Source organism: Catharus ustulatus, chromosome 5 (genome assembly GCF_009819885.2).
Source record: "Catharus ustulatus isolate bCatUst1 chromosome 5, bCatUst1.pri.v2, whole genome shotgun sequence".
In the NCBI taxonomy this organism is placed as follows: domain Eukaryota; kingdom Metazoa; phylum Chordata; class Aves; order Passeriformes; family Turdidae; genus Catharus; species Catharus ustulatus.
In genome coordinates, this window is record NC_046225.1 from 4333878 (window position 1) to 4359042 (window position 25165).

At 39.8% G+C, this 25165-nt stretch overlaps 2 protein-coding genes across 10 annotated transcripts in view; both read left to right on the forward strand.

Annotated features, from left to right (window-relative positions):
* The window catches only part of KIAA1109 (KIAA1109 ortholog), an 83493-nt gene extending 65819 nt beyond the window's left edge, over positions 1 to 17674 (forward strand). For 3 of the 9 annotated variants that reach the window (XM_033059434.1, XM_033059437.1, XM_033059436.1), the window contains 27 exons: positions 18 to 244; positions 1086 to 1216; positions 2063 to 2186; positions 2343 to 2452; positions 3108 to 3198; positions 3737 to 3799; positions 5314 to 5558; positions 6103 to 6318; positions 6441 to 6621; positions 7447 to 7639; positions 9439 to 9600; positions 9702 to 9841; positions 10012 to 10213; positions 10376 to 10579; positions 10680 to 10859; positions 11282 to 11419; positions 11921 to 12181; positions 12565 to 12715; positions 12981 to 13138; positions 13263 to 13455; positions 13645 to 13862; positions 14055 to 14306; positions 14851 to 15054; positions 15274 to 15468; positions 15895 to 16029; positions 16459 to 16624; positions 16959 to 17674. In XM_033059434.1, the coding sequence (XP_032915325.1) occupies positions 18 to 244; positions 1086 to 1216; positions 2063 to 2186; positions 2343 to 2452; positions 3108 to 3198; positions 3737 to 3799; positions 5314 to 5558; positions 6103 to 6318; positions 6441 to 6621; positions 7447 to 7639; positions 9439 to 9600; positions 9702 to 9841; positions 10012 to 10213; positions 10376 to 10579; positions 10680 to 10859; positions 11282 to 11419; positions 11921 to 12181; positions 12565 to 12715; positions 12981 to 13138; positions 13263 to 13455; positions 13645 to 13862; positions 14055 to 14306; positions 14851 to 15054; positions 15274 to 15468; positions 15895 to 16029; positions 16459 to 16624; positions 16959 to 17175 (4757 nt within the window). In that variant the 3' untranslated portion in view covers positions 17176 to 17674. Of the gene's footprint in view, positions 1 to 17; positions 267 to 687; positions 876 to 1085; positions 1217 to 2062; positions 2187 to 2342; positions 2453 to 3107; positions 3199 to 3736; positions 3800 to 5313; positions 5559 to 6102; positions 6319 to 6440; positions 6622 to 7446; positions 7640 to 9438; positions 9601 to 9701; positions 9842 to 10011; positions 10214 to 10375; positions 10580 to 10679; positions 10860 to 11281; positions 11420 to 11920; positions 12182 to 12564; positions 12716 to 12980; positions 13139 to 13262; positions 13456 to 13644; positions 13863 to 14054; positions 14307 to 14850; positions 15055 to 15273; positions 15469 to 15894; positions 16030 to 16458; positions 16625 to 16958 lie in introns of all 9 variants that reach the window. The other 6 variants (XM_042779248.1, XM_033059435.2, XM_033059440.2 and 3 more) reach the window with 6 other exon arrangements.
* A 675-nt stretch (positions 17675 to 18349) lies between these two features.
* ADAD1 (adenosine deaminase domain containing 1) lies at positions 18350 to 24738 on the forward strand. Its single transcript, XM_033061191.1, has 11 exons — positions 18350 to 18618; positions 19489 to 19664; positions 20047 to 20214; positions 20748 to 20810; positions 21263 to 21385; positions 21499 to 21622; positions 21780 to 21950; positions 22725 to 22951; positions 23409 to 23646; positions 24028 to 24160; positions 24308 to 24738. Exons 1-11 carry the CDS (start codon positions 18440 to 18442, stop codon positions 24419 to 24421), a joined length of 1716 nt encoding a protein of 571 aa, XP_032917082.1. The 5' UTR covers positions 18350 to 18439; the 3' UTR covers positions 24422 to 24738.
* Positions 24739 to 25165: the final 427 nt, after the last annotated feature.

Sequence of the window (25165 nt, forward strand, 5' to 3'; positions counted from 1 at the left end):
TCTTTTTTTAAACACAGAAAGTAGTAGTGCTGGAACCTGGACACTGAATGTGTTGTGGAAGATGTGTGGTATTGATGTTCACATGGATCCAAACATTGGGAAAAGACTGAATGCTTTGGGCAACACCCTCACAACATTGACAGGAGAGGAAGATATTGATGACATTGCTGACCTCAACTCTGTGAACATAGCTGACCTTTCAGATGAGGATGAAGTTGACACCATGTCTCCCACTATCCATGCAGTAAGTGAATCCACTCAAATAAGTGCTACTGATTAGAAAAAGTCTTCTGTCAAATGGAAGGGTCTTAGTCTTGAGTCCAGCATGGGAGTCTTGTTGCAAATCAGAAACGTTTGTGTGTGTGTTTTCTAACTCCATATTTCAAGTATTCCTTCTGGTATTATGTGGAAATACTGATCTGGATTTGAAAACATGGAGGGGACACAACACCTAACTTCAGGTACCAGAACTGTAAAAGCTGTGGCTTTCTTCTAGGTTCTCTTCACAGAAGAATAAGTTACATGCAAATTTGTTTTAAAAACCTACTTCTACTCCATATGCTGCTGACATTGCTTTTTTGTTTCTACAAAACCATTTTAACAGCCATTCCTTAATGTCTCTTGCCTGCTGACAGAGGAAACATGATCCCAGCACACTAATGCTCCTGTTTGTTGTTCAGAAATCAGGTTCCCTGGGTGGAGAGGCACGCAAGCTCACATTTGGGCAGCGGATTGTAAATCACCTGCTGGGTTTGAGCCCCCCAACCTACCGCTACTCTGTTCCTGTAGAATTTCTCTTGGGCTCAGCGAAGCGGGATTTGCTCCAGCCTAGCAGAGCACATATGAAAGCAGGCAGATCCTGCTCATGGGGACATGTATGTAGTAGCTACAGTGTGTCTAACTGAATCATGGGCTTTGGATCACTGGAAAAAAAAAAATCCAATCAGCTGCCTATTCACACAAATTGATTCTTTTGCATGCACTAGTCCAAATTTGAAGGTGTGAAATTCGCTTTGCCTGTTGTTCAGAATGTACTGATGTCCAGTTTTTGATGAGGGCATTAATGAAATGTTTATTTTCAACAGGAGATCGTTGATCACCGGCGCCAGGGAGCTTCCAGTATCCAAACTGGAGAACAGCGGGGAAAGAGATTTATGAAGCGTTTAATTGATATTAGAGAGCTCAATGAGCAAGCAAAAGTCATTGATGACCTGAAGTAAGTGGGGTTTGCTTTATGTTCTTCTCATGCATCTTGTGGCACTGTTATGGTTAAGTGCAAATTGCTGCCTTTATTTGAAAAGATTGTCCTTTAGGATTCTAAAAGCAGAGGCTATATATGCAAGTACTCTCTCAAATCTCTGGTTGTTCCATAAGTGTCAGATTTGTCTGCATTTTTCTGACTCTGCATTTTAATGACTGATTTATAATCCTTTTCTGTTTGATTCAAAATCATAGCTCCATCCTGATTTATTATCATGCTGATTACTTTAGCAAAATATATTACTTTGAAACTGTAATAAGCTTAGGAAGAAGAAAAATATTTAAATTTATTTTTTTTTGCATCTAGTTCATGATGTTTCCAAGATAAAACTTGAAAACTTTTATACTGTACTTGAGAAAACCTTAAGAAAAAATTATTTCAAATTTTACTAATTTCATCTGATCTTCTGTGTACTCTATTAATAGCATTTGCAAACATGGTTTGTTGGGCTTGTTTGGACTTTTTCCCCCCTTTTCCCCAAGACAGACTTACTATAAATGGATCTGTCTGGGATGGGAATACAGAGGTTGGTAGTTACCTGTTAAATAATGAAAAGGGTTACACCTTTTGCTGTTTATTCTTAAAATGAAATTGCTGTCACTATTCAGAGGGAAATTTTATTTGAAATTAGGATTTTAGGTTAAAAGTTTGTTTTCATACTTCTGTGGCTATATTTGGCAGTGGTCCTAAGTATTGGGACAAAAGAGAAAATGGGATAATTCCCAGGGAAAGCATTCTTACAACAGAGATTTTTGAAACTGTGGAAATATTACCAGTAAGAGAACTCAACTTTATCTCCAGGAAATTAGGTGCAAGTGAAGGGACCATAAACCAAGAAATCCAACGCTACCAGCAGCTGGAGTCGGTGGCTGTGAACGACATCCGCAGGGATGTCCGCAAAAAGCTCCGGAGATCCAGTATGAGGGTGAGCAGGATTAAGCTACTTTGAGAAGATTGTAACACTTCATGCCCCAAAAACCCTTTTACTTTGCTGACACTCCCATGTACAGTAGCATTTTAGCTTGCAAGGGTTTTTCTCTGTGTTCTCAGTTGTTGCATTTCGATGTTATTTCTGGTTTAGGCTGCCTCCTTGAAGGACAAGTGGGGTCTGAGCTACAAACCCAGCTACAGCAGATCTAAGAGCATTTCAGCCTCAGGGAGGCCTCCTCTGAAGAGAATGGACAGAACAAGGTGAGCCTCTGGGAGTTTGGGATCTGTGATAGCCACAACAGCACATGGAACAGGGAAAGTGTTGGACTTTGGCCTGAAGAGCTGTTTGTGGTGAAACTGGATAAAAGGAGGTCCTTTTGCAAGGAAGGCATGTTCTAAAAAGCATTTTTTCTCATTTTTCTAAAACCTCTGAGAAGATTTCACTTCTACAACAACTTGGGGTCTTCTACAGAATCCTGTTTTTAAAACATACTGAAGAAATGTATATAAGGAAACATGGCATGGTGCACTAATCTTGTTTTCTACACCTGATGTACAATCATACGCTTTTTATAAGGGCTGTTGTAATGAGAAGAAGAAAGCAAGATGCTTTTTTGTGTGTGAATAATTGCCCTGTGTGGCAGAATAGAAATTTCTGCATGTTGGCTCAGAACTGAAAAGCTTGCATAGAGAAATTAGCAGAGATAGAATACTGGCCAAGTTACGTGCAGCTTCCTTCTCTTTTCTTCTCTCCTTCTGTCTTTTTATATACCCAAGTGCTTCAATTATGATTTTATATATTCTTCCCTAAAAGAATAATAAGTATGACCTTATAATTGTGTAGTAAAATGTTTGCATGATCCTAAAATCCTGTAGTACAACTCCAGAAGCTGTTTTGGTTTTGTTTTGCTTGCAGCTCTCGCCTGGGAGAAAGTGAGGACCTCCCAGATATCCGTGTGGATGCTGCATCCCCTGGGCCAAGAGTAACCTTCAACATACAAGATTCTGTAAGAATTACTTTATATGCCATAGACTTGTATTTCCTGTGCCATTTGGTCACCAGTTCATGAGATAATTATATCCAGGCAAACCTGAATTGTTTGTGCTTCTTTTAGCATTTGTCTCAAATTTCAGATGTGTTTTTGGAAGATTGTCTTCCAACAAAATAAGTCTGATGTATTCTGGTTTCTTGGCACAGAAGTTAATTGACTCATAAGAGAAAAATATGTTAAAAGGGCTTGATTTGTTTTTTAGGCTCACACAGTAGTCATTTTATTGTAATTTTTGTCAGAGGTGGGCAAAAAAATCATATAGGGATTTTTGATGTTTGAGTATATTTAGAGTTTTGGAAATTGATATTGGTCAATTTGCTGTAGCTCTAAAGGTGTATCCTTCTCAGTGTTTGAAATGGATTGTTGAGCTGGTTTGGGGTTGTTTTATTTATTTATTTATTTAGCTATGTTTTCTCACTTGTAAAATGTTCATTTTGATGGCTGAGATTATTGTTATTGTTTTAATTTCTATATTTTTTTCATTTCTGTTAAGTTGAATCAAACAGCTTTGGGGATTGCACAACAATCCAGCTGTCCAGGGGAAGGGTATTTTCAGGTATTTCTGAGCAGAAATAAGTATTCTTTGCCAGAGAACTAATTTATCTCACAGGGAGCTGCTTTTCAATATTTCACCTCTTTTGCACTCAGCTAGACAGAATGTATATTAAGCTTGAAAAATCTTTAAATGCATAAACTAAGCAGAGGAACATGATTTATTATTGATGAATAACAATCAAAGTGTTTCTACACCCTTGTGTAGACTAAAAACTAATTGTAAAATGAATTACTGAGTTTTTGCTGAAAGACTGAGCAAGGCTGATGTGAAGTGACCCAAGTCTAGCCTTGAAATGTTCTTCAGAGGATGATTTTAGTGTGTGCCTTCACCTGTTACATTGTGTTCCAATGCATTGGAGCACAACTGTGTAACAGCACTCAACACTGGTAGAAAATAATTACTAGGTGGGAGGACGTGTTCTCACACTATTATTTCTGTTAAAATTCTTATATTTAATGTGGAATAAGACATTTTCAAATAATAGCAAGTAGGGAATGTTCCAAAACTTGATATCCTGAGAACAAGTGGAGTTTTTTAACTGCTTTCAAAACCGTGTTTAGGGAAAATAGTGGAGTATTTTTCTTTAAAAAAAATTAGTCAAGCAAGTGCAGAACTCAAATCAGGAAAGGCAAGGCCAAACAAGTAAACAAAAACCCAAACTGAAGAGCCAGTAATTTTTCTCCCATCTAACTCTCCTCATGCTCCCAGAAAATAATTTCTTGTTTCTGAGAGAATGGTGGAAATGATACCTGGGAATGTGCTTTGCAGATTTAAATATGTTCATATTTAAAAACTCCCCTAGGTATTGTTATTGTTGTGTAAAAGCCCACTTAGCTTAGGTTTTATTGACATAGCAAAATACTATCAATCACTTAGAGGTATCAGATGTTTAATATTTTTTAAAAAATGCATTTTCCTGACATCATACCAGTTGCTCAGCAGAGCTCTAATTTGAATTTACAGTGACACTGCATAGGAAGTGCTGGTATTTAACACTTGTAGGTGCTTTCCACAGGCATTTTAAGAATTTAATGTTGGAAAATATCTCTTGGTACAATTTCTGTAAGAAGCAGGAAGCTCCTTTAGGACATTGGGTTCTGTGCTCGGGCTGGGATGCCCAGAGGCAGTGCTGTACATTCTGTGTAGTGCCTTCACTAACGCTTCCTGCAAGTCACGGGCACTTGGGCTGCCTGCTGTCCTGTTCTTTCAAAATAGTTCTTAAATTTAAATGAAATCTTTTCTTTCTAAATTGGTAAGAGCATGATGAGTCTTTGTCTAGCAGGCTGAGCTCAATCACTAGGCAATGGCAAAGGTCTCCCCACCAAGCTTTCATTCCCTTCTTTTTCATAATTCCTCTTGCAATTCCTTTACCTGCTCTCTCCGTGTTATGAGGAACTCAGAAGTGAGAGTTTCTCATAGCACTCTTGCTTCTTTATTTCCAGATCTACCTACTGCATTCTCGGTGGAAACCATATCTGTGGAAATTTACTATCTTTTTGTCTTTTCACAATCAGTTTCCAGAGGAGACAGAAATGGACCTTTTGTCCGTAACTATTGATGGTCCCTCCCATTACTCATCTACTAGTGAAGGCTCATGCTCGGTATTTGGTTCACCCAAAACTCCAGTAGTCTTCTCACCCGGCATTCCCTTCCAGCCTGAAGAGGGACGCCGGGACGACAGCTTATCCTCCAGCAGCGAGGACTCGGACAGGGACGATGACCATGAGAGGGAGAGGACCTTGTTTTATAGGAAACCACCGTAAGTAACGGTCCTGAGGAACAGCACAGAAATTGAGAAGACACCTGAATATACTTTCAGTACTTTCAGTACTCTCAAACTTGAAATATTGAATTTAAAACTAGGCATTCTGTTGCTGGCGAAGCACTGAATACACTCAAGTGTGTGTGTGGAAGGCAGGTGAGGTTGTGTTCACTGGAGGTGGGGAAGGAGGGATCCTGACTGGAAAATGAGGTAACTGTTAACAAATTTCAGGGCTTGGAACAGAATAGAAGAACTTGGAAAGTGAGGTTTTTGAGGCACAGAACAGGGTGTAGTTCCAGAAAATGTTTCTTGTTTGGTAGAGAATTTAAGAAAAGCTTAGCTTTTTGTACTACTGTATATTAAAAAATTTAATGTGCGAATGCACGGTGGATTGCTGTATTGCTGCATATCAGATAAGGCCTTTTCCAAAAAGGTTTTTATAAGATGATGCTCTGAGTGTGGGCATAGTTTGGGAATGCCTTGTAATCCCTGCTGAGGTAAATGTCCTGCTGATATCTACCCCCCACCTGTGCCTGTGCAGGAGCACCTCTCGCAAGAAAGCCACAGGCTTTGCCGCTGTGCACCAGCTGTTCACCGAGCGCTGGCCAACAACCCCCACCAACAGGAGTGTCACTGGCACCACCACGGAGAGAAACATTGACTTTGAGCTTGATATCAGGGTTGAAATTGATTGTGGGAAGTGTGTGCTGCATCCCACGATGCTCCAGCAAGAACACGACGACATTAGTTTGAGAAGGTAAGAAATTTGTGTGTTAGTTCATTACTGTCACTGCTTAATAATAGCACCATAAGTTGCAATTGTTCTGGCCCAGTGGGATGCAGAAAGTTACTTTAATAACATGAGTATATTTATTTCAGGAGCTATGATCGGAGTTCCAGGAGTTTGGACCAAGAGTCTCCTTCAAAAAAGAAGAAATTTCAAACTAATTATGCATCTACTACTCACTTACTTGCTGGCAAGAAAGTGCCATCATCTCTACAGACAAAATCCAGTGATGTGGAAACAACAGTGTTTTATATTCCTGGGGTGGATGTAAAGGTAAAACTCAGCAGAGGGAGGTAGTGACAATGTTTTCTCTCCAACACAGTCAAACTGTACACTCCCTTGGTTTTTTAATAGCTTCTATATCCTAGCATGAGAAGTTCTCAACAGAAATGTCCTTGTATTTAGTGATTTGAAATCCTCATGGAGTAAGAACGGGGAAAAATCTGTCATTGCTGAAGAAACAATGCCATAAATCACTTGCTACAGCTTGGCTTTTTTAGTCTTTCAATGTAGAAGGACTGTATGTGTCCATCTCCAGTATTCCAGGGTGTCTTCAGGGACAACAATTATACCTCAGGTCCTGCCTGTTGCTTTCAGTAAAATTCAGGAAAAACTAAAGATTCTCTATAAGTTTTGCTATGTTCTGTGTTTTCAGTAATAGTCTACTGTGCACATAAAGAAGGTGTGAACTGTTGGAATATCTTACTTAGATTTTTGGTTTTTTATGCCACTTTCTGTATACCTGTGTTTAGTAGTGGAACAGTTCCACCACACATTAAGACAGAAAAGAGGCTGTGTGCACAGGTAGCACAGGATGCATGTGATGTAACAGAGAAACAAGACACTGTTCCTAAATAATGAATTTCCTCTGTTTCTTTGTGTTTCATTGAATTTTTAAATAGTTTGTTAATTCATCTTTTTTGTACGAAGCTTTCAGTTCTTTTTGCGTATAGGATAGGAATTCGAATGTAGCATATCTTACAGTATTTCTGTAAATAATGAGAAGAAATAAATTTTGGAGGGATGGAGTGACACCAAATGGCTGTGCAGAAATTGAGTTCTTCATGTGAAGTAACTTGATTTTGCTTTGCTTTCCAGTTGCACTACAACTCCAAGACTCTAAAGACTGAATCGCCAAACACTTCTCGAGGATCCTCTTTGCCACGCACCCTTTCCAAAGAGTCCAAACTGTATGGTATGAAAGACACTGCCACATCTCCTCCTCTCTCTAGCACTGTCCACAGCAAGACTAACACCTTACTTCCTCCCCAACCCCCACCCATCCCATCAGGTACTTATAGACAAACTTTCTGAACCTTTCATGGATATATTTTTCCTTGGTGTAATCTACTGCCTTTAGATCTGGCTGCACATTACCTGGAGCGCTGTATTTATCCAGGCTTGACTTTGGCTGCACAAACCTGAACCCAGAAGCAAGAATGCAGTTCAAAAAGCTGCATTTTTAGACACTGTTTGCCAAACCAATCTCAGTAATATTTTTTTCACAGTCACCACATCTCAGTGTTGGGCTGTCACTACCTTCTCCCAGTTTTCATTTGACAAAAGAATGTTGGAAAGCCAAGTGTAAATACCTCAAGCTTTCTTTTGTCTCCAATGATTCCTGTTTTCAAGCAGGAGGCTGTTGATACCTCATGTTGGATCCAGAGGCATGTAGATTGCATCTCCAATTTCTGAGACATTCACTCTTCTCTCCTTTGGCATTTAAATATTGCTTTAAACACAAAGCCGAAATTTTGTCAGAACTTGATCACCAAGCAAACTGAGTAACTGAAACTTGTACTTGTGGGTTTTGCCCTCTAAAATTACCAGAGATGCTGAGAGAGAACAGTGAAATGGGAATACCTTCCTCAATTCTCCATGCTGTTGAACCATTAGCTCTTACTCCTTTAGGTGGTCATCCTCTTAGTGATTTCCAGATGTTGTGTAGTGGTTTATGCTACTTGTCTTCACTTTTGTTCTCTATCTTCTTTCTAATCTTTGCCTTTTAATTCTTACCACATCGTGTCCAGGTATTGAGTCTTGCTGGTTAAATGTCTGTGAGCTGTGCATTTGGTGTGGAAATTGCACTTCTGTGACAATATAAATGCCTCCCCAGACTAGATGTTGGCTTGTAATTTCTTTATTTCTTTATGCATTTTTAGAAGTGTTTATCAGTACTGAATGGTTTTGGAACACATTTATTATTGTTTATACTACCTTTTTGTAATAGTACTTTTCCTCTGGGAACCATTCCCCTGGAACAAAGACCAGCTTGTTGTACTGTCTTTGGTTTGCAGTAAAAGTAAGATAGGACAATATAGTCAGGAGATTTGAGGCAGAATAGTTTACACAGAATGAAAAATCCATGCTTTCTTATTAGCAAATGAAAGGATTTTTAATCTGTTTTAGTAGTTAATTTTTATATTTTTCTTGGAGAATTTTATATCTATGTCTCTATTGATGTATATTCATTCTAATAGCTATATTGCATAAGGACAGGAAATGAGCTGGTACTAATACTTTCTCTGCATATTAATATTTTGATGAGCATGGATTCAAAATTCCTCTTCCACAAATTTACAAGACAGTAACCTTTTTATTAGTTTACACTCTGACTAGTTCTAAGATTTCAAAAATTGTGGTTTAGAATCTTCAGTCATTCCTTGCATAAATAAAGAAGAACTTGCCATTTGCAGTTTTAATTTTTGGATGTATTTTTTATATTTAAACTGACATTCTTTCCAGACCTGTGCATTTAATTTTGCTAATACCACTTTCATTTCCAGTCAGCTGCAGTTACTTTGCACTGGATATTTGGAGAACTGTCTGTGTTTGCTTTCAGTGCTGTTTTCTAAAAAGTGATGTGTCGACAATGGTTGAGAGCATGAGCAATGGAATTACAGACTAATGGTATTTTTACAAAGTGAAAACTTAGACTTAATTTCTTCTAGCAGACCTGATCTAGATCTCTTCAGATGATAGAAAAAAATTAGGAGGCACTTCTTGATAAGTTATGAAGTGTCTTTGAATGTTTATCAGTTATGGCTCTGTGGTGTTACCTTGGACAACTGTATCATCTCAATGTTGCAGCCAAAGGGAAAGGAAGTGGTGGAGTGAAAACTGCTAAACTCTACGCGTGGGTTGCACTCCAGTCACTGCCAGAGGAGATGGTGATCAGCCCCTGCCTCCTGGACTTCCTGGAGAAAGCCCTTGAAACCATTCCCATCACACCCATTGAAAGGAATTACACAGGTCAGTTGCATAGTGCGTTCTGGCACTCTGTGCTTTTTGGGTGTTGAGCTGTTTTTCCCTTCAAATTCCACTTTCTAATGAGTTCTTGTACTTGTTAAAAGCTCTTAGCTCCCAGGATGAAGACATGGGACAGTTTGATATACAAGATCCCTTAGAAGAGTCCACAACATCCTTGGTGTCATCCTCAACATCGGCATATTCCTCCTTTCCTGTAGATGTGGTGGTTTATGTACGAGTCCAGGTGAGGTTTTAACTCAACATTCAGGGTAGTAACCTGCTTGAGTCACTGTCTTTGAATAATCCATGCTTCTAAGTTTGATTTTTAAAGAATAACTACGCTTAAAAAAACTTCTTAAAGACTAAAAACTCAAGTGTCCCTTCTGAATGCTTTATTTTCTTTCTGCCTGTCAGCCCTCTCAAATCAAGTTCAGCTGCTTGCCAGTATCCAGAGTTGAATGTATGCTCAAGTTGCCTTCCCTGGATCTTGTTTTCTCTTCCAACCGAGGAGAACTGGAAACTTTAGGCACAACATACCCATCAGAAAGTGTGTCCATTGGTGGCAGTACTCCACAGAGTGGCTCAAAGAATTCAGCTAGTAAATCTGGAGCACCAGGTAATACATGTGTCAATTCTATACACAGAATATTTAAGCTAGATTGCTGCTAAAGGGCATAATTTGAAGTGTGTTTGGTTTAATGCTGCTGTTAACATCAGGTATTATTTCATGTTTGAAAATACTTTCAAAATCTGATTTTTGCCCAAAAATTGACTCCAGGTTCATCGCCTGGCCTCGGCAGCCCTCTGGGCAGGACAAGGCACAGCAGCAGTCAGTCAGATCTGACAACTTCCAGCAGCAGCTCTTCAGGCCTGAGCTTTACTGCCTGCATGTCTGACTTCTCCCTTTACGTGTTCCATCCCTACGGAGCTGGCAAACAAAAATCAGCTGTTACTGTGCTAACGCCTGGATCGGGAGCCTTGGGTACGCAGCAGGCTTTTGTTTGCTTTCATGAATATTATACAAGTGTGCCACAGATTTGAAAGGATCACAGGAGATGAAAATGTTTCCTTCCTGCTTCTAGGGAATGTGGATGAGGAGCCAACTTCAGTCACTGGCCGGAAGGATTCCTTGAGCATCAACCTGGAGTTTGTGAAAGTCAGCCTGTCACGGATCAGGCGTTCAGGAGGCTCCTCCTTCTTTGAGAGTCAGTCTGCAAGCAAAGCTACCAGCAAGATAGACACCACATTGATCAACATATCTGGTAAATGCTTCTTTCCTTTTAGTCACAGCTAATTAGAGAACTGCTGTTCCAGTGATGGACTTTACTCTTAGCAGCTTTTTTTTTTTTTTTTTTTTGTAAGATCTATGTACTTATTTTCTGCCCCTGCACTTACTCAGCAAACAGCAGGATGGTTGTGATTAATCTGCCATTAAAATCCTCCCATGAGGACTCTGAGGCACATCCAACGCAAGCAGGACTCATTATCTATATTCTTGGGTTCTGTCATGTCTTCATGTAATACATTTCTGTCTAATGTTTGGACTTGGAGAAATGGCAACACCTCAGGAACATTATTTTTTCATGACAGCAGAGACAATGCTGCTAGGTGAAAGAGAATTTGACTTGGTTACCAGAACCTATTGTAAGTGGGAATTTACAACTGTGTGCATGTGCTTTTTCAGCTGTCTGTGACATAGGATCTGCTTCCTTCAAATACGACATGCGCCGCCTCAGCGAGATCCTGGCCTTTCCCAGGGCTTGGTACAGGAGAAGCATTGCCAGAAGGCTTTTCCTGGGTGATCAGACAATAAATCTGCCAGGTAGGAGACTGCTGCTTATCACAGAAAAAACTTGTTACGCACAGGGTTACACTAGGAATTTTATAATCATTTATTATCCATGTCATATTATATAATTGAATAGAATATAATATAATTAAATGTATTATGATTTGCTCCATATGCAGTCACTCAGAGATATTTGCTAGGAAATCCTAGATGGAAGAAGTGAAAAATTGCTAACATAGGTCACTGAATAATTTAAGAGCATATCCCAAAGCCAGGTTGGATGGGGCCTTGAGCAACCCAATCTAATAAAAGGCATCCCTTATATATTTGAGGTCCCTTATCCCAGATGGTATTTAAGGTCCCTTCCCAAGCCATTCTATAGTTCTATGATATATAAACAAAACCAGAAAACTTATAGCTATGTTAAATGAAACACATTTGGACACTCTCCCAATACATTTTGGTATACATGAGGATGTGGTTAGACACAAATGAAATAGTTTTCCTGTATTTCCTGTGCTGCTTTTTCTCCAGTAGCATCAGGCCCTGGCACACCAGATTCAATTGAAGGAGTGAGCCAGCACCTTTCTCCTGAATCCTCAAGGAAAGCATACTGTAGGACATGGGAGCAGCCCTGCCAGTCTGCTTCCTTCACTCACATGGCACAGTCACCCAATGTTTTCAGTGAGCACAGTGCCAGCAGCAGTATGTCACCTGGGACAGCATCTCACAGCCTCAAGTCTCCAGCTGTCACAAGATCCAGGAGTGTGTCTGACTCCTCAGTGCCTCAGAGAGGTGAGTAACTTTTAAATTTTTTTAAAATCTATTTCCATTAGTTGTGTGAGAGAAGTATGTCATTACTGCTTTGAAAATATTCTTTTCCACAGTGCTTGGCACTGGAGAGTCAATGGCTTAGAGAAGGGAAAATTGCCTAAAACGGATGAATGAAAGTTGTTAGCATATTTTCCATAAAATTTCCCTATCTGTAAGTCAATATCTATGACAGCTAAAACAATGCATATTGCAAATCCTCTAGTTCTCACTTACCTTCTCTCATGGTTTTGTGATCTTTGTAAATATTGTGCTTGTCGGTTCATTTGTAATACTCAAAATGGATATGTTCTGCCAGTTCCTCCTATCTTAACTTAAATTTTTGTCTACTTTTTCTTTCTGTTTAGATACTCTCTCAAAAACATCAACTCCATTTAATAAGTCAAATAAAACTGGAGGCCAGCAAGGAACACCGTGGGAAACACTGGTTGTGTTTGCTATGAACCTAAAACAATTAAATGTTCAAATGAATATGAGCAATGTAATGGGCAATACTACGTAAGTATAAAATATGATCCAGCATGTTTTAACAGGTTTGGGGGCAAAAAACCATTTTTTTCCCAATAGACTGTTAACAATCTGTTACCTCTTAGCTTTAAAATCCTACCTTTTTCAGTTTTGAACTGAGAATCGCCTCATTAAAACTAATTGCTTAATCCTGAAGTCACATATGCCTAAACCACATAATGCTTTCCAGTAGATAATATTCAGTTTCTCTTTTGACAACCTGCAAAGTTGTTGTCTATTATCACCTCTGTTCCAGGTGGACCACCAGTGGTTTGAAAAGTCAGGGCCGTCTGTCTGTGGGGAGTAGCAGAGATCGGGAAATCAGCATGTCTGTGGGCTTGGGAAGATCTCAGCTGGACTCCAGAGGAGGAGTTGTTGGAGGTACCATAGATGTTAACACCCTGGAGATGGTGGGTAAGTTGGAAAGCCTCCTGCTGTTAGCATATGCTCCAGTCAATAAAGGTGATATCACTGGAAAAACTGATTTTTATCTCTTTAATTCTGTATTTCTATATTGCTTTTTTCCATTCCATTCCAGCTCATATTTCTGAACACCCAAACCAACAGCCCAATCATAAAATTGAAATTACTATGGGTTCTACTGAAGCACGTGTTGATTATATGGGATCCAGTATCCTGATGGGAATCTTCAGTAATGCTGATCTTAAACTGCAGGATGAATGGAAAATTAATCTGTATAATAATCTGGATTCGAGCATGACTGATAAAAGGTAATATTGCCTGTGGTTAAAATGTATGAGGTTTGATAATGTCAAATGTCTTCTGACCAATACTGTGAAGTAGAAATGTGTCTGCTAGAATGCAAAGGGTTTATTGTTTGTTTTGGTTTGGTTTTTTTTCTGTAATTGTGTGTAGGAAATATATTAACTGCTAATTTTCTTGCTATTTTTAATATCTAGTGAGATATTTGTCCATGGGGACTTGAAATGGGATATCTTCCAAGTGATGATTTCAAGGTCAACTACACCAGACCTGATAAAAATAGGAATGAAGCTCCAGGAGTTCTTCACTCAGCAGTTTGATACAAGCAAACGAGCTCTGTCCACCTGGGGGCCTGTTCCTTACCTGCCTCCCAAGACAGTGGCCAACAACTTAGAGAGAACCTCACACGAGCAATGTAAGTGCTACCAAAAAATAATATGGTTCCCAATTAAAAATGTTTTAATTGCAAAAATTACCTAGGAGACAGTGTTGGTGAAACAGATAAGAAAATATCACTCAGAATTCCATGTTTTACCAAAAATATAAATATGCCAGCAATGTTTTTCTGTATCTTGCCTGAAGTTTGTTGTTCATGTTTGCTCTGCAGTGTTGGATGCTGCCCATCATCGCCACTGGCCAGGAGTTCTGAAGGTGGTGTCTGGTTGCCACATATCCCTGTTCCAGATGCCACTGCCAGAAGATGGGATGCAATTTGGAGGATCCATGAGCCTGCATGGGAACCATATGACCCTGGCTTGTTTTCATGGACCTAATTTCCGCTCAAAATCGTGGGCCTTATTTCACCTGGAAGAACCCAATATTGCATTTTGGACAGAAGCCCAGAAAGTTTTGGAAGATGGTAATTTAAACTGTTTATTCATTTCTCTAAATGTCTTTAAATGAGTTTTTAATAATGTATTATTACATAAGAAATGAAAGAAAAATTTATTTTCTTTGTCTGAATCAAGACTATTTCCCAAAAATATACCACTTATCTAAAAATAATCTATTCCCTTCCACATCTTTACCACAATTTGTTTTATCTGTGGAATAATGCAAAGTACATTTTCAAATGTACTGGATATGACCCTGATAATGAGCAAAAGTGGCTTTTTAATTTTGTGTGTGTGTATTTGTGTAGTCCTTTCTAGCTGTATGATGGATTTTGATGATCTTATTGCTTGTATTTGTCTTAATATTGTGACATTTAATTGTCTGTAGCTACTGAGGATTTAATTTCTCTGTTGTTTTCAAGCTTTATACCAGGTTTTATTCTACTGGCATACTAATTATTAATATTAAATACCTGTAGGAAAATGAGAGAAAATTCCACTACCCTCGCTAAACTGCTTTTAATTATTTTTTTCCTCTCCCACCCCACGCTGCCCACACCTTCAATGCAGGTACCAGTGAACACTCCACGTACATTGTGCAAACCCTGGACTTTCATTTGGGCCATAACACCATGGTGACCAAGCCCTGTGGGGCCCTGGAAAGCCCCATGGCCACCATCACAAAGATAACGCGGCGCCGCCACGAAAATCCCCCCCATGGAGTTGCCAGTGTCAAGGAGTGGTTCAATTATGTCACAGCCACGAGGAATGAAGGTTAGATCAGGTTCATTCAGTCTGGGGCTTGATCTGCTTGTTGAAAAGCTGATAAATCTCAAGTGTATGAACAACAAATTTGATTGACCTTTTTGAGCTGCACTTTTGGGAGGAGAATAAAAGATAAAACCTCAATAATCATGCAGCAGCAGTTTTACAAGTGACTTTTCTTAACTTTTTTGCCTTGTCATGCTTTAACATTTCCCATTGTTCTTGTAGAGTTGAACCTGCTTCGGAATGTTGATGCCAACAACCCAGAGAGCAGCACGACAGTGAAAAGCTCAAGCTTGTTAAGTGGCTTCAGGGGTGGCTCCAGTTACAACCACGAAACTGAAACCATCTTTGCGTTGCCAAGGATGCAGCTGGATTTTAAATCTATTCATGTTCAAGAGCCCCAGGAGCCTTCATTACAAGGTGCAGTAAAACATAATTTGGTTTTTCTTGGTCAAAAACTATTTCTCGTGAATTAGGAGATAAAGGCAGTGTGCTGATAAGAGGATTTAACATGAGAATTGCTGCAGATCTGCAAGAAAAGATAACATTTTTGTAGTAAAATGTAGAGTGAATTATTTTGAGAGAGTGAAGATCTAGTGCAGAGACTGGTTGCTGCAGAAAAAGCTTACTAAGAGAAATTAATATTAACATTTCAACTATGCTGGCTGTTTTAATAGGTTTGGTTTCCTTATGTTTATTAAAATGTAAACTGTGGTTCTTCCTCTCAAGAGTTGCTGGTTCAATGAAAAATACTATTTTCAAATTATTTGCATTCAAATTGTAGGTACTTTTAGATTTACTGTATGTATTTGTAAGTGTATTGATACTATTTTTATCTGGCTGTAGATACAAGTGTTAAACCAAAGGTGGAATGCAGTGTAGTAACTGAATTCACAGACCACATCTGTGTGACTATGGATGCTGAACTGATCATGTTTCTGCATGACTTAGTGTCTGCTTATCTAAAAGAAAAAGAAAAAGGTGAGTTGTTCATGAAGTAAACTTGTCTGACAATCTGCAGTTGTCAGATTATTTGACAGTAAATGTACTCCAAGTCATAATCTTGCTCCTATTTTGACACCTGGTGTTTAGCTTTCTCTTTGTAAGATGGTTTAGGCAGATCAACACTGTTTTAGGAAGCTTTATTATTCTTATTGCAATCCTTTCATCAGTGGAGTCTTTGTCCTGCATTTTTCTGATTTCAGAATTATTTACTTTTCCACCTCAGTATGTTCAATTGCAGCACATTCATTCTTAAACCATACGTGGTCTTTTGCAGAAATTCTGCAAACATGAGGTTGTTCTCATCTTGTTGAAACTTGTGCTTTGGTTATATTTAAACTGCTTCCAAAAAGAATCCAGGTGAGCTGCTTGTGACTGACTGGCATTTTTCCTCTCTCCCCTTTGCAGCAATTTTTCCTCCTCGCATTTTGGCTGCTCGTCCGGGGCAGAAGAACTCTGTTGGTGCCCTTGAGGACAGCTCCACTGACAAAGAGGCAGAGGAAAGCATTACCTACACTACAGTTGACTGGAGGGAGTTTGTGTGCAATACTTGGCATTTGGAACCCACCCTCAGGTAAGAAGCACTTTTAGCTGCCAGTCTCTTTGTCTGTGCAGTAATTTCTGGGTTAGAATTTATGCAGATTAAAGGCATTATTGAATTAGGATACAGTAAACCTAAACTTATTCATTTCAGTCAGGTTTTTCACCTCCTTAAACATCCTTTTTCTATGAGAAGATGTTCATTGGTCATCTTGAGCTTATCTGTCTAAATCAAGTTCAAAACTATACCTATTAGATTTAAACTGGTCACAAGTAGCACTGGGGAAAATGGATTTTTTGTATATACAGGTGTCTGTTTGCTGTATTTATATATTTGAGACTGAGGCTTCTATTTATTGCTTTTTTAGATTAATATCTTGGACTGGGAGAAAAATTGATCCTGTTGGTGTTGACTACATCCTCCAAAAGCTGGGCTTTCATCATGCAAGGACTACTATCCCTAAGTGGCTGCAGCGTGGTGTCATGGATCCTTTGGACAAAGTTTTGTCAGTCCTAATAAAGAAACTTGGTACTGCACTACAGGATGAAAAGGAAAAGAAAGGAAAAGACAAAGAAGAATATTAAAAGTACAATGTGACAACCTTAACTCCATTTGATTTTATCAAAGTGTTTTATTGTATTTTAAGAACTTGAATATGGTTTAAAGAGAAACCTAACAGCTTTTTGCTACTCTATTTAAAACTTACATTGTGAGTAACTGTTTACTGTGGTACTTGATACCATTCTGTATTTGAAGTTAGTGCATGATGATGATGATGATGACCAATGTATATTCTGTGAAGGAATAGCTGGAACACTGTAAATCTGCTCCTCAGCGTCCATTTTATGATGTGCAATATGATCCTGCATCTTTACAATACTTGCAGATTAACTGTGAATTTTCTTAAGATTTTACTTGCCATAACACAAACCCCTTGTTGATGTGACCAGTAATTGATTTGTCAATGTAGACTGGTGTAAATTATATATATATATATATATAACTTATGAAACTGTGATTGCCTTAGTGCTAAAAATCATGAAGTTTATTACACTTGTAATAAAATTTAACTACTGTACAGGACCTTTTTTGTGTTACAACAAGAAGAGAGTGTTTTAAGTGTAACTTTGCAGAGTGTGGTTTAGGTGAGGTAAAGCCCTTTTCCCGACTGAAGCTCGGCAAGGCGGGAAGCTCCGCCCGGCCGAGAAGCGGGGACGCGGCGCTTTGGCTGGGATCGGGACGGCTGCTCCCGCTCCGTGACGGCTGTGGCGGCTTCGGGTGCCGCCCATCCCCGGTGGGAGCGGCCGGAGAAGGCGAGGAGGTGCCTGGGAAGCGCTAGTGAAGCCGTGAAAGGGTGAAAGTGGGCGGCGGCCTCGCTCCCCCAGGTGCTCCCTCAGGCGCAGCTGCGGCTTCGCGCCTCGGCCGCGCCCCTCACGAGAGGGCGGGAAGGGCGGGCTGTGTGGGCCCGGCGGGCTGAGGCGTGAGGGCTGCTCGGCTCTCGGAGCCCATCGCCTCAGGGCGGCTGGCACCTCCCCGGCTGCTCCATCCCCGTGTGCCCTCAGCCCTGCTCCGCCTGCCCGCGGGAGTGAGCGCTGAGGGATCCTCAGGACGAGGGCAGAAGGTGCAGGTAGGAAATCCTTCCACTGCAGCGCCAGCTCGGCCTGCAGACTCGAGAGGGATCAGCTTTGCTGATTTAGCTCGCCTCGCTCCCTCAAGAGCGGCTTGAGGGGCAGAGCCGCGTTATCGTGAGGGAAGGCGCTTTAACAAAGTGGAAAAGTGGCTCTGCTGGCTTTTTTGCAGGGTGTCTTTGCTATTGGCAGCGTTGAAATTTCTGTAGGTCGGTCGGAAATGGCGAGCAGCAATGGCTGCTTTGAGAGTGCGACAATGCTCGCCTTCGACCGCGCCCCTGAGAAGATTTTGCCACCCGAGGTTCTCAGGCGTGCGATTTCAAAGGATTTCTCCGAGCCTGTGACTACAAGGCTGAATCTTCCACGTTCTATGAGGCGCAGTGAACCAAAGAAAAATCCAGGTATAGTTTGCAGTTTATACACCGGGATTGGCTGTTAATGCTGTTGAAAGTAACTTTGCTTTTTCTTATCGCTTGTTTTTTCTTACATGACTTTTTTATCATCTCTTTAAACTTGTTCGTTCTCTTCTAAATTTTTTGTGCTGCAAGTTTGTTAGCCATTTGTTATTGGGTGGCCTGTGTAACAGCAGCATCACTTAATTATGAAGTTCAAGTTAAACATTAAAAGTACTGCAAACTGACAAAATATAGCATATGTTCTGCTGCATGAATTTTCATAAATAATGTTGTAAAGGGTTTTAACTGCAATATGAGATGTCCCAGGATGTATTTTGAGTTGTCTCACTTTGAGTAGTTATATTGAGGTAAAGGCACCTGTTAAAACACTTAAAAGTGAGGATTTCTTTTAGTTGTTGGCTTGAGAGGTGGTTGTGCTTGGGTGTATCACACACCTGAAGCTGATAATTTTATCCATGCAGTGGTTGCTGAAACTTTTATAGTGTCTTACAACAGAGTGCCACTGCTGCACAGCTTTGTGTGGAAAAAACACAGCTTCCACTGTTTGCTATTCAGCAACTTGGATTTGATTGTTGATTCAAGAGAGAGGGGAGGGGGGATACATGTTGTATTTTTTTGTAGTACTGTCTATATTTAGAGATTACTGGATTTACAACAAGTAAAAGCTTTGATGCTTTTAGAAAAAGATGTACACACCATTTTGGAATTGCTGTTGCTGCTAAATGTAGGGTTCAGTATAAAGCAGTAATGCTCTACAGTAAACTTTGGGTTTGTTTTTTAAAGAAGCGTCTGAAAAGCATTTATTTGACACAGATTTTCAGAAAGTGTTCAGTTCTCTCCTTAATTTTGTTTATGGATCTTTTCTTTTTAAAGGAGCAGACCCCACCACATTTTCAGTCCTTCCCTCACAGGAAGAGCTGGATTTAATTGAAAGATACAAACAGGGAGTAATAAACTCAGTATCTGCCTTGCATCTGTTTGCCAAAACACACCACCTGCGGCTTGAATTGAAAGAAACGAGTGTGGCAGGTAAATACTTCTGCTACCAAATTAGGTAACATTTGTTTTTCTTTGGGATGGTCTGAATTGATTTGAAGGTGCTGATACAGCTGAACCTTTTTACTGTTGATTGCACTGCCCCCATGTGTGCTGGGTTTTGGCTGCCCCTTTGCTGCCTCCACAGCTGTTTCTCATGATGAGGTGGATTGTGTTTAATTATAGCTGTTACCAGAACTTTGTGAAGGGAAAGCTGTCAGAATTTTCGGAGGTTAGGGATGAGAGTTGTACTTTGCCAAAATTGTCTCTTTGTCTTGTATTTGTTGTAGGAATTAATATAAGGATGTAAAGCTGTGGATGAAGTGCCCTAAAGTAATTTCACTGATTGCATCTGCTTTTTTCTTCTCCTTTCAAGGTGATATCATAAGGCCTTACTTTGCCTTTTGTGCTGTGATAAATGGTGTTTGCTACAAGACTGGACTGGGAAAGAACAAGAAGGAGTCCAAGTTAAATGCAGCTAAACTGGCTCTTGCTGAGCTGCTTAACTTGGAGAACACAGGGGCAAAGTCTTTTGAAGATTCAGGTAAATATTGTGGCAACACCCAATTGGAACTTGAAATGCTTAACAGTGTCCTATGCAAAATATGTGGTTTTATAAATGCTGCAGTTATTTGCCTCTGTCAGGTTTCTTGAATCCTTGGGGCAAATCTGTAGTTGGGTTCTGAAACTGTTTTTTATTTTTGTCATTTGTTTTGTATTTTGTGTACTAAGAGTTGCATCAACTGATGCCAGGAATACTGAAGGAATTAATTAGTTGCTGTTGCACTTGATTTGCTGCTCACTAAGTACAGCAACATGAGCTACATCTCAAGTGGGTTTGAATTTTTATTATTAAAAGGGTTTCCCACTGAGATACAGCTTTCAACAGAGTTCAATTGCCACAATATTTTATCTTCTTTTGAGTTTTGCTGAGTTGTTCTGAGCTTACAGGGACTTCAGAATCAGAAAAGAAAATTCATAGAGAATTGGGAAGTTTGACTTGCTGGAAATGGTGTGAGATTCATGTTTACAAATTAGGAATGACCATCCCACTTCAAAATGTTGTTTAATTCTTAGATTTTTCCTGTGTTCCCGCTGAACTCCGACCTCCAGGAAACACTCCTTGTGTTTCAAGGACTGGTAAGGAATAGTCTTGTTTTTCCTTTGTTGATTCAAGCTGCCCAGCAAATAACTTCTTTTTTAAAAAAATTTCTTCTTTTAATACATTTAGTTCTGTGTTGTTATTATTGTTTTAAACATATTTGAAAGCTGTAAGAGCTAGTATTACTTGGGTTGGTTCTACAGGACACAGTAAATTGCTTGAATTTCAATCACTAGTCCAGGTGATAGAAACAGAAACAGTGTTCTCTGCTCTTACTTGAGCTTGTGTGTAATAGTTGATCAGACTTGGATTATATCTGTTGTTATTGCAATGGATGATAAAAGCATCAAGTGTTTGTGTTCTTGAGCTGTGGATATTCAGAATCCTGGAAGTACGTGTGGTTGTGCTTACATCATGTGTTCAGGGTTATAATTTGGCATGTCTGTTTTTTCCCCTACCTGCAAATTTGTGTCATGATTGTTTCATTTAGGAGGAGAACACACCTATCAAAAGCTCTCACAAACACTGGAGGAAGTGTTTAACCGCCTGACAACCCAGCACCCCGAGTACCACAGCTGCGGCAGTTCCCTGGCTGCCTTCATCATTGAAAAGGGCAAGTCTGGTTTGATTGTGAGTTTTGGGCAGTGGGAAACCTCTTCCCACAGAGTATGAAGCACCTTGGTGGGCAGCCAGGCCAGGTGAACTCACCAGCATCTCTGGTTTTAGGTGGGCAGCATGAAGTGGTAGCTCTGGGGACAGGAGAATGCAACTACAGCCGGAGGTTCGAGTCCTGTGGGAGGCTCTTGCACGACAGCCATGCCACTGTCACTGCCAGGCGTTCCCTTCTCAGGTGGGAATGTCTCTGCAAATTCTCCCCTTGCAGCCATCTTGTCTCAGTTTGCTGCACTCAAATTTTATAGTTAAGTTTATTATATATATAATAGTATATAATAACATAAACTTATGTTTATATTTTGTATAAGGTATATAATGTATTTTTCTTCTAGATATTTGTACCGGCATCTTTTGCTGTTCTATAACAAAAACCCAGCCAAGGCGGAGAGATCCATATTTTGCACAGCACCAGGCTCAAAGCTGCTTACCTTGAAGCAAAATATAACTCTCTCCCTCTACATGAACCAGCTTCCAAAAGGAACTGCTCAGTTAAAATCAGAGGTGTAAGTACCATGGCATTTCCCAAGATGTAGTGGAAGATTAATTTTTACCTTGTTTTGGGAACATGAATGTACAGGGTAACAATGATAAATATGAGATACAGCTCAATATGATGGTACTAAAATCTTCTACATGGGTTATAGGACGAGCTTTTGTTTATTACAGACAAGAACCCCCTTCCCAAGATACTATTAAAATGCTATAAAATCATGAATTTAACCTCTGAGCAAGTGGATGTAATGACTTAATGCCATCATACAAGACTGGAGTACAAAAAGCCTTGAGTTGAAACAAAAGGCTCTGCATTGATGTCTTACCCCTTTGTAAATAAGGGGAAGAACTATTTAGCTTCAGAAAGCCACTGCTTTGTCTCCCTTGTGTTGTGTCTTCTTATTTAAATATTTTGAATTACAGTGTGAGCTATGTTTTAAAGGAGATTTTCAGAACCTTACAGCTGTTTTTTCTCAACTAACTTCTGTTAGAGTGTGAGTAGGCAAAAAGTGACAGCTTGTTTGCAGCTGATCTTTTTAATGTGTGCAGACTGGTGGCTAAGATTAGATTGAGTGTTTGTTTCCTATTTAAACACCGATTTCAGTGTTCTAGGCACCCGAGAGCAGCTCAGTCTGGTGTTCTTAAGAATTACAGACGTTGAAGATAGTACTAGGCCTAGATTTACTGATTATTTTTTTCTGAGAAACAGCATTGGATACCACTTAGTGTAATCTCTGTGATCAGAGTGCCTTCTCACTGAAACCTGTTCTCTTTTCCTGCTGTAGGCATCTTGGTCCCCAGTCCATATCTGCTTATGAAGCCAGTGAAGAGCTGAGTCTGCACGTTGCTCTAGAAGGCAGGATTTACCTGGCTGCTTGCTGTCCCCCCAAGACTGTCAGAGTGAGCAGCATGTCAGCTGGGGACAAACTCACCAAGTGGGAGGTGGTTGGTCTTCAGGGAGCCTTGCTGAGCCACTTCATTGAGCCTGTGTACATCAGCAACATTCTTGTGGGTATGTTCCGTGCAAATTCCAGGTGGGGGTTTGTGTGTTTTTATATTCCATTTTATAAAGCATGAATAAAACCACGAGTTCTTTGGAGAGTTACAGAATTGTTCCTTGAGCTGCAGTGGACCAAAGCGTATTTATTTAGTAGGCAGTCACAAATGCTGTTGGATTTGAGGTAGTTTTGGCAAACTCCTCAGCATGTTTTCTGATCTGAAAGGATGAAGTTCTGTTTTAGTGGCGTCTTCTTCAGGGACCATAAGGAGTTGGTGAAAAACAGTGGTTCAAAGAAAGAAAGCATCCACTGAAAATAATGGTGTCTCTGGAGAAGAAAGTGGGAAATTTTGATCTTAACAAATATCATTTTTATGCAAAAAAATGACTATAATAGATTAAGAATGCAGGAATAGCTGCATTTTTACCTTTTTTATTTGATGTGTGTGACTGATCATGTCCTGTTTACTAGGAAATGGAAGCTGTAAGGATACAAAAGGACTGGACATAACCATAAAGCAGCGCCTTGATGATGAACTTATTTCAAAGCTTCCTGTGCCTTACCTGGTCAACAGATCTCATATTTACTTGGTGAAAGCTGCGCTGCCAATCCAAACAGATTTGAACCAGTGGTCACTTAGTTTGAATTGGACATTGTCAGATGCATCCCTGGAGGTTGTGGATGGATTGAGTGGGAAAACCACTGAGAGGTCAGCATTTATCTTCATTTTGTTGGAAATAATGGGTTTGCGCTGGTTTATTGGAGGATTCAGTTTTTAAGCTATGAGAGGAATTCTCTCCTGTGTTAGCATGAAGGTGTCCTGTTATTAGGTGAAGTTTTAGACATCTTGTGAGTTCAGTGAGATGCCAATATACCAAAGAAAACAGTTGTCTCAGTGGAGATGTCTGTACTAGCGAAAATGTTTTCTCTTTCACAATGCAGAAAACAAATGAGGATTCTAATTGAGATGAGATGAATTCCAGCGTGATGGCATTCACAGAGTGTTAGGAGGGAGGGAAAAGCCCCTGTGAGGATCAGAGCAGACTCCCTGTAGCGAGTCAGTTCCTGATTTCCAGCCCTGTTTCCACAGCTCGCCGTTCCGCAGCGGCACCTGCCTGGCCAGCCGCCTGTGCAAGGCCGCCATGTTCAGCCGCTTCCGCATGCTCGCCAGCGAAGCAGGACGGGCTGATCTGCTCCAGTTTGCCACGTACCACGAGGCCAAGGTGAGCTGACAAAGGGAGATCTAGCATTTTTACAGTGTTTGTGCTTTACCACATACTGGTGGTAAAGAGCACAGGTCTCTGTAACTGTAATTCTTGAGATTTTTTATTTTAAGCTTTTTCCTTTTTTCGTTTTTTTTTTTTTTTTAGGTTAAATCTCAGTTGTACCAAGAAGCTAAAAGCCTGCTGCAGAGCTACTTAGAGCAGCACAGTTATGGATCATGGATTGTGAAGTCTCCACACATTGAGCAGTTCAGTGATTGATGGAGGTGGATTGAATGTTAAGTCAGTTTGAATGATCTGTTTCAGTAAATAGAGTTCTGAGTAGTGAAATGTTCAACTTTAAGTTCATAGTTGCAGGATGAAGACAATTACAGAACTGCTTTTTGTCAGTTTGAATGCAGTTATTAAACCACCTGTAGCAGTTCAGTTTTTTCCCAGAATGGATGTTTTCCTATAGGTAAATCTGTTTTGCCACGTACCTCATTTCAGCTCCCTCAACCCTGTTCCTACAAATCCCCACCCCATGGAGTTGATAACTTTTCCTGATATTTTCATGATTTCTATATATTGATTTCTTCTTTTTCCTCTCTTTCTCCTAAATTTAAAAAAGAAAAATCACTAAAAGCTGGATTTCTTTAAAAAAAAAAAAGGGCATACCAATATAAGAGTCTTTCAGGAAAAAAAAAGGAGTGGGCAATCTATGCTTTATCTGTAAGCTTCCATCATTTGCTGTGCGTTTTGTTTACTGTGAATTTCCCAAGTGTCTTATAGTTTATTTGTACTAGAAGAGTTAAAAAATAAGTTTTGTATTTCCAAATGTGAATGCCCAGCTGTTACTCAACTGTTTTGTGACAATTACTGGTTCTGGTAGTGGTTTTAAAATATTATGCAGCTGTCAAATCTGCAAATAAGAAAATAATGCTATGTAGTACAGAAGTCATCAACAACAAGGTTTTTTCAGCTTATGTTGTTTGCCCCATCAATGTTAATGCTTATGGATGAGTT